This window comes from Prunus persica, chromosome G1 (assembly GCF_000346465.2).
Source record: "Prunus persica cultivar Lovell chromosome G1, Prunus_persica_NCBIv2, whole genome shotgun sequence".
NCBI lineage: Eukaryota > Viridiplantae > Streptophyta > Magnoliopsida > Rosales > Rosaceae > Prunus > Prunus persica.
Genome location: NC_034009.1, coordinates 3,873,019 through 3,882,198, shown reverse-complemented (window position 1 = coordinate 3,882,198; position 9,180 = coordinate 3,873,019). Strand labels below are relative to the sequence as shown.

The 9,180-nt window shown below is 38.3% G+C and overlaps 1 protein-coding gene and 1 pseudogene across 2 annotated transcripts in view; one reads left to right on the top strand and one right to left on the bottom strand.

The window, feature by feature from the left end:
- Nucleotides 1–1,931, bottom strand: part of LOC109946683 — a 14,146-nt pseudogene extending 12,215 nt beyond the window's left edge. Inside the window, exon 1 of the transcript XR_002269770.1 lies at nt 1,400–1,931. The product of XR_002269770.1 is annotated as an LRR receptor-like serine/threonine-protein kinase FLS2 (transcript). The remainder of the gene's footprint in view (nt 1–1,399) is intronic.
- Nucleotides 3,301–4,413, top strand: LOC18793511 (probable glutathione S-transferase). The gene is made up of 2 exons (XM_007226439.2): nt 3,301–3,786; nt 3,873–4,413. The coding sequence occupies exons 1-2, from the start codon at nt 3,478–3,480 to the stop codon at nt 4,242–4,244; spliced, it is 681 nt and encodes a 226-aa protein (XP_007226501.1). The 5' UTR covers nt 3,301–3,477; the 3' UTR covers nt 4,245–4,413.

Here is a 9,180-nt window from a genome sequence, read left to right as displayed (position 1 = left end):
GTCGGTGAAGGATAAAGAACCGGCCATGTAATTCAAAATAACACGACTCCAATCCCATAATACCGACGTCTAAAAAACGAGATATATAATCTGAACGTTAAAAAATACGACGTCATCATACATTTTCCACGTCGCAAGTTCTTTTATAAACGAAGAGGAACGAAATTAATTCCGACGGAAATTCATTATAACCGCCGTCTAATAACAATTAAACGACGTTATTTGTAATACGGCTCCCATCATAATCTACGCCGTCTATATGTTCTGTAATACGGCTCTCATTTATTTGGAACCGACGTTGTTTAGAAGTTCAACGTCGTCTATATTATTAAGTGCGTCGTGAGTAATGAATACATATAAATACAACGTCGACTATATAAATGTATACGTCGTAAATAATGACACTGACAACTATTTCCACGTCATCTTTTTTAGAAAAATCGAAGTGGAAAATTTATTTCACGACGGTTTTTTGTAAATAAGAGACGTTGTAGATTTCAATAACGTCGTCTTCTCATGTATTTAAAGACGTCATATTTTTTCTTGTCGTGTAAATTGTATTTAACGGCGTAGTATTTTAGTTGTCGTCGTTGTATGTATATCTTGCGGCCTTGTTCTTTTAATATGTGTCATATTTTTCTTTTTTAACGACGGTGATTTTTTTGAGTTGGTCGTCTATTCTCATATAAGAGACGTTGTAGAACTTTAGCAGACTAAACACGTCTGTTTTTATTGTTTTCCGACGTTGTTGTATTTAACAACGTCTAATATTTATGGTCGTTGTTTGTTTCTGAAAATAGGACGTATAAATTTTTTAATACGACTCTCATATATTTGTAACTGACGTTGTTTAGTTTTTCAACGTCTACTATAGAAACACATACGTCGTAAATAATGACACTGACAACTATTTCCACGTCATCTTTTATCGAAAAATCGAAGTGGAAAATTAATTGTACGACGGTTGTGTTTATATGTGCGACGTAGTAGGTATCAATAACGTCGTCTTCTAATGTATTTAAAGACGTCATATTTTTTATTGTCGTGAAAATTATATTTAACGTCGGCGTATTTTTATTGTCGTCGTTGTATGTCTATCTTGCGGCCTTGTTCTCTTAATATGTGTCATATTTTCCCTTTTTAACGACGGTCTTTTTAGAGAATTGGTCGTCTATTATCATCCTCGATTGCTTTTTTTAGATTTTTTTGCAGTACAAAGACGTCGTTTTGTATTTTTTGATGACGTTGTATTGTTTAACAACGACGGTTATTTAGCGTCGTGGTTTATGAGGGAAAAGATGACGGTGGATTCCACGACCATTGAAAAACCAAATACACGACGGTGATTTACCGTCGTCTTTTTGCTTTTTTGTAGTAGTGTGTTGCAATTGAGAAAGACCAGAAATCCATTGAAGGCTCTCAACCTCCAAACGTGTGTTAATCTCCGGTTCCAAACGGGTGTCAATCCCCAGATCAAGAACCTGTAGACTCGTTAGATTTCCCAATTGATGAGGAATTAATCCGACGAACATCAAGTTTGAGAGGTCAAGATATCTTAAACTTTTGAGAGAACCTAAGAAGCTAGGAATCTGCATTCCTCGAAAATCATTGTTGCTTAGATCCAAGTAGCTCAGATGCGTTAAATTGAGTAGAAATGGATTTATCGTACCGGTTAAATACATCTCAGCAAGGTGGAGCTCGCGGACATGACCGGTTAAATTGTCGCAGACAACTCCCGTCCAAGTGCAACAATCTCCTTCACCAGCCCAAGATGAAAGCTGAATTAAAGGATCTTCAAGATCGGGCTTAAACTTCGAAAGTGCTTGTCTCTCATTTTGTTTGCAAGGCGCACTCAGATTTGCATTGCATAATAATAAGCAAATGGTAAATAAGGTTGCAATGCTTAGAAACCTGACAACAGTGCTACCCATATTCATGAGCTAAATTATATCAAGTACTTACTCTGTGAGCAATAATGAGTCATCTACAGTGCTATTTATACATCTTTGGGGGAGAGGACGTGTCCAAATGGGATCTTCTCTTCTCACATAGAATTGAATATCATTTACTTTTGCCCTTTCAACTATTTTGTAACACATAATTTATCATTAAAGTCCTCTTTTCTCATGAGCAATTGGCATGTTTTCAATGAAAAATAATTTTGATTGGTTGATAAACTTCAGATTTTCTTCATTTTGTCGTTGTAGGCCAATCAATGTGTTAAACATTAATGCACACTTGTGTGATAAAACTAGAAAATTCTTGAATAAATGAGAGAATTACTAAGTAAAAGTTGGTTGACTCTTACACGTGGAGTTGTTTTCATTTTATGAAAACATTTTCCTAAACATCTTCTCCCATAAACTAACACAATGGCCTAATTGAGAGCTGGGAACAAAGATGTTGAAGAATACACAAAGTCCCACATCGGATACTTAACAAAATAGAAAGTCCTCATATAATAAATGGCTCCACTCCTAATAACATCGAGATCAATTGTATAAAACTCCACACTTACTAAACATGTTGTTAAGTTGAAGACAATATTAATATTACTGATAATGAACCAAGAGTCCGTTGCTCTAAAATCTTAGCATGGTATCTGAGGTATCAGAGCATCCCTTATTTTCTATGTACAACCCCGCAATGATAGTCATCTGCGTACAGCCCCACAATGATAGTCAAAGTCGTTATTGGCGGTGGTGACTTGACCTCTTTGCTGTGTTATTGCCTGGAGCTTGATGGGATGTTGCTTGGAAGCTCCTATCAAGTTTACCAAAGTAAGCACGTCAAGAGAGAGAAAAAATATGAAAATTGACAAAACGAAAGGGACGGTCAGCGTTGCCTTTTTCTTTCCACAATTAATTCACTGATGATACATCATCCCCCAATAAGTGTCGATTAGGCGCATAGTCAAGATCGTTTACTTCGAGATGGATTGTTAGTATGAAATTAGTGTTGTTATTTTCTAGACTCTAGCATAGGTTGAAAATTAATGTGTGAAGAATTGTTACTGTACGTTTTGGCACAACTCATTCAACCTCATACATCCGAGGCTTGACTTGACCTATATGAGAAACTTGATTTCAGATAAATCATGACATAATCATGCATTCATTACAGGATTCCTAGTTTGAGTTTTTTTTTTCAATCAAGTATTTTTATGTTAATCTTATTTTTAATAGGATTAACTTTATCTCTTAAGATTACTTTTCTAGTTGGACTCTATTTTGATTTAAATTAAAATATTATCTTTTCCTATTATGACTTGTAGGTTGAAATCTTCTCTTACTTGATTGGTCTAAATAAATAAATAAATAAACATTTTGGTTTGTTTATTCCATTTTCAACTTTGAAACTTATCGCCCAAGCATAGGAGATTGCGACATAATTATATATATGTAAAACTGAATTTATCTGGCACCAAGAGAGGAGAGACTCTAAACCCATTTGTTTCAAACATCTCACCACAACACAATGGCAGAGGTGAAGCTGCTGGGATTTTGGCCAAGCTTTTTTGTTCACAGAGTGATTTGGGCTCTAAAGCTCAAGGGTGTGAGCTATGAGTACATAGAAGAAGACCTTTCAAACAAGAGCCAGTTGCTCTTGCAGTCCAACCCAGTTTACAAGAAGGTGCCAGTGCTTGTCCATGGCGGCAAGACAATTGCTGAGTCCCTCATCATCCTCGAATACATCGAAGAAACATGGCCAGAGAAGCCATTGCTTCCAAAAGATCCTCATGAAAAAGCCCTTGCTCGATTTTGGATGCAATTTGGAGTAGAGAAGGTAATTAATTACATTTTACGTGTAGGAGATTCTGAATTTGAAAACGTACTGACATCGATCTCTTCTTTTTTTGTTCTCCTTTCCAGATAAGGCCCAGCCTTAGTGCATATTTTCGAGCTGTTGGAGATGAAGAACAAGAAAAGGCAACAAAAGAGTTGCATGAAACTCTAAAAATCTTGGAAGAACAAGTCCTTGGAGACAAAATATTCTTCGGCGGCGACACTATTGGTCTGGTGGACATTGCCTGTGGAGCTCTGAGTTACTGGTTTGAATGCGTGGAAGAAGCAGTAGGGAAAAAAGTGATAGAACCAGGCACGCTGCCTCGCTTGCATGCATGGGCTCAGAATTTTAAGCAAGCGCCTGTGATCAAAGAGAACCTGCCTGATCATGGAAGACTGCTTGACTATGTGAAACATACAAGAGAGAAGTTTGTCTTGGCCAAAAGCACTGCCCAGTAGTCATATTGGCTATAGCTTTTTGCATAGGGTCATGGCTCATATATGTTATGTGTATAATATTATTGTGTGCTTATTTTATCCAATTTCAACTTCATGTACCAAATTATTCTGTTTCAAAAGGGAGTAGTGCCCTTGGAATAAAAATGAATTTCTTATATTTATTTTACACAATCGATATTGGGGGAAGACTTTTAACCACTTAAACTATAAGGCCCTTACCCTCGAGTAAAAAAGAAATTTTAAGCCAGTTCCTAGATGGTAATTCTATTTAGATAGGAAAATCAAAAAGAAATTGGAATCATGGAACTTAAATGGTAATTCTACAGTTACACTTAGCCCCGTTTGGTTCACAGAACGGATTCGAGGGGAAATCACTTCCCATGTCATTTCTCAAGGGATAAGAAATGGAGATTCATTTCCTATGTTTGGTAATCTTGGAAAAGTAATTAAGAAATACCACTTTATTTCCTTTCACATGTTTGGTTTGTGTAGGAATATAAAACAAAGTTTGTTTAAGTTTCCAATTATACTCATATGAAATCAAATTTTTTTTAAAAAAAAAAAAAGCATTTAATGCTAATTGTAATTCTAAATTGTTAATGGGGATAGTATGGTCATAAAAAAAATGTGTATTTTATGTTGGCTCATTTTCCCAAACTTTCCTATGAGGAGGAAAACAAAACCAAAGAGAGAATGAGGGCTTTACTTCCCCCAACCCCCCTACTTTCTTATGTACAAGACAACGATTTCCCATGCATAGACTTACCAAACATGGGAAAGCAAATGATTTCCCATCCCTAAGCCCCCTTTTCCAAGAAACAAACGGGGCCTTATGGTTTCAAAGTTTACACTAGCTAACACCTCTTGTGGTTTGAAATTGTTTTCACAAAACCCCTTTTAGTAATTTTCCGTTAAAAACGATTGACGTCATAAAAAACATTTCTTCAAATGACAAAGTTTACCTCAAAGATACAGGTGTTGAAGTTTTTTGAGAATAAGATTTCATTCATAAACCAAAAAGGTATACACATATTGGCACAAATACATTGGATTCGTTAAAACCTTCCTAGGAAAACCATCTAGGACAAATCCCAGAGTAGAAAGAGTACCACACATGTCACAAGAGAATCCGACACATGCCACTTTGGACTGCTACAAAGAACTCGAAAGAAGGAAACAAACAAATCACAACTCCAAGCCTTATCATCAAACTCGTCGATGCAAATTCTATACGCACTAGGAGAATCCATGAGCACATGGTGTTGCCCGAAATATTGCTCAAAAACAGTAAGGGCTCTATCACCACCCGGATCCCAAATCCCCACCACAAAAAAAAAAAAAAAAAAAAAACCAGAGAGATGGGTACAGAGATTGCAACCAACAACCCTATCCACAAAAAAATCGTGCCTAACACAGAAGATCCTAGAATGCACCAGATCCATACTACCTAAGACAAGCCTAGAAGCCAACCACTTGTAAACTCCGAGCGTACACCACCAGCACCGTGCAAAACTTCCTTATTGCTGATGGGTTTCCCTCGTTAGTGGAGGAGAGAAAAAGAAGGAAAATAAATATTAAAATAAAATAAAAGAAAGGACGGGAAAATCTGAAGAAAACAAACGGAAGAAAAAATGAGAAAAACTCTCTCGCATGCAAGGCCACCAATTTGTCAGGAACGTTGGCTATAAAAGCAGTTGCCTTCCTTTAGTTCAAATCATCCTTTAGAAAACCAAAACATAGAGAGTTTTGAGAGATAAGAAAACCTCACTTGTGTGAGAGAGAAAATCCTCTTGAGAAAAAAAAAACCAAGAGAGAGTTTAGCCACCGGTGTTTGGTGAGATTAATTTTGTATTCCCATTATTTTTCTTAGTGGAAGATAGAGTGTTAATTTTGTCCATTTTATTTACACAAGGCTGGGAGAAGTCAGATCCTGGGAGTGCCATATTTATTTATTGGCTCTTTGATTTTTCGCAATCTTTTTCAACAAGTGGTATCAGAGCTTTGGCTCAAAAATTATATTCTTGTGTAATTTAAGATGGAGGAGTCATCGTCATCATCATCAGCAACAATGTTAAAATTGAATGCATCCAATTACTCCATTTGGAATCCAAGAATGGAGGACATCCTTTACTGCAAGGATTTGTATGAGCCCCTTCACTTTCTGGGACAAAAACCAGCAGGGAAGTCAGACGATGCATGAAGCATTCTGAATAGAAAAGTTGTCGGACAAATCCAACAATGGGTGGATCAAAGTGTGTTCCACCATGTGGCACAAGAGACGGATAAATACAAATTATGGACAAAATTGTCGTCCATGTACGAGCGGAAGACCACTCAAAATAAAGCATCGGTTATCCGACGGTTGGTAAACCTTAAGTACAGAGATGGTCGAAGTGTTACCGAGCATCTCAGTGACTTCCAAGGTTTGATCAACCTGTTGACGAATATGAAGATGGTGATTGATGAGTTACAAGCACTAATGTTACTCAGCTATTTGCCTGATAGCTGGGATACACTAGTTGTATCCTTAAGCAATTCAGCTCCTCAAGGCGTTCTTACATTGGACATAGTTAAAGATAGCATGTTCAATGAAGAAGCAAGGAGGAAAGAACAAGGTGTAGTAGCCGAGTCAGAAGCCCTCATCTCAGAGTATCGTGGAAGAACTAATAATAGAAAATTCCACAGGGGAGATAATCAAAGGGCAGGTCAAGAGATGGCTTGAGAGGAAGGTCCAAGACAAGAAAGGACCCAGAATGTTACCATTGTGGCGGGATAGGCCACATGAAGAGAGAGTGCATGTTGTTTAAGCGAGAGCAAGATAGAGGTAACGAAAAGAGTAATGCCAGGCACACGACTGCAACTACCTCTGGTGGAAATGAGGTAATTATTCTATGTGGTGATGGCTTCGTTAATTTGTCCTCTCAAGATACATGTTGGATAGTGGACTCTGGTACATCATTTCATGTCACCTCACGGGGGGACTTCTTTACATCTTACACCAATGGAGATTTTGGTAATGTGAGGATGGGAAATGACAAATTGTCCAAGATCGTGGGAAGATGAGATATTTCCCTTGAAACCAACACAAGCTGTCACTTGGTCCTCAAGGATGTGAGACATGTTCCAGACATGCGTCTCAATCTAATCTCCACTGGATTACTTGACGATGAAGGATACATCAATGTCTTTGCTGAAGGGAAATGGAAACTCAGCAAGAACTCTCTTGTCCTAGCACGAGGGAAGAAGGAGAACACCCTATACATGACACATGCAAAAGTCAGTAATGGGTACGTAAATGCTCTCGCAGAAGACTCAATCAAGCTATGGCATAAACGGCTCAGTCACATGAGCGAGAAAGGGCTGGAAATTCTAGCCAAAAGAAAGGCACTGACTGGGATGAAGAATGACATGCCTCTAAAATCATGCACGCATTGCTTGGCTGGAAAGCAGCATAGAGCTTTGTTTCAACATGGTCATGCACAAAGAAAACCCAATGTATTGGATGTTGTGTACTCTGATGTTTGTGGTTCTATGACCACTAGTACTCTTGGTGGTGCAAGATATTTTGTTACCTTCATTGATGATCATTCCAGGAAGGTACGGGCTTACGCACTTAGAACAAAAGATCAAGTGTATGAAGTGTTCAAGCAGTTTCATGCTAGCGTTGAACGAGAGACTGGTAGAAGCTTCAAATGTATTCGCACCGATAACGGAGGAGAATATATGGGGGCATTTAGAAACTACTGTAGAAGTAATGGAATTAGGCATGAAAGATCTGTTCCGAAGACTCCTCAGCATAATGGCATAGCTAAGAGAATGAACAGAACAATTGTTGAAAGAATAAGAACAATGTTATCTCATGCCAAGCTGCCCAAAAGTTTTTGGGGTGAAGCCCTGATGACTGCAGTTGATCTAATCAACCTTTCTCCTTCAGCACCTTTGAATGGTGATGTCCCGAACAAGTTCTGGTCGGGAAAAGACGTTTCCTACAATCATCTAAAAGTTTTTGGTTGTAGATCTTTTGTTCATATTCCTAAAGACGAGAGATCCAAGCTCGACGCAAAGTCGAAAGAATGTATCTTCGTGGGATATAGGAATGAAGAATTCGGTTACAGGTTATGGGATCCTGTAGCTAGAAAGATTATTAGAAGTACAGATGTTGTCTTCTTTGAAGATCAGAACATTGAAGACATTCGAAGAGGTGATAAACCTAATAATCCTAGAGAATATCCAGCTAACTTAGATCCAGTTCCTTCTCCATTGGAGCACAATGACAAGCGAGATGAATCCAATGATACTGATGATCTAGCTAGTGATCCTATTATAAATGAACCAGTTGATGGTGACATGAGTGATGGTCATACAACTGATGGTATAATAGATGATGCAGCAGATGAAGGGCTAGAAGCACAAGCCGATGAAGAGCCAGCAGCCGAATTCCAACCAAGACGATCGACCAGGGTACGGAGACCTCTGAGTAGGTACTCTCCAGATGATTACGTTCTCCTAACAGACGGGGGAGAACCAGAATGCTATAAAGAAGCATTGACTCATGATCAACAAAATGAGTGGTTGAAAGCCATGCATGAAGAGATGCAATCTCTGCATGAGAACCACACATATGATCTAGTGAACCTACCAAAAGGTAGAAGAGCACTCAAGAACAAATGGGTGTATCGACTGAAGACGGAAGAAAACAACTCTAAGCCCAGGTTTAAGGCAAGGCTAGTTGTGAAAGGTTTCAGTCAGAAGAAAGGAATTGACTTTGAAGAGATTTTCTCACCCGTAGTGAAGGTGTCATCCATACGGGTTGTACTCGGTTTGGCTGCAAGCCTGAATCTCGAGATCGAACAGCTAGATGTGAAGACAGCTTTTCTTCACGGAGATCTTGAAGAAGAAATATACATGGAGCAGCCAGAAGGATTCAAAGTCAAAG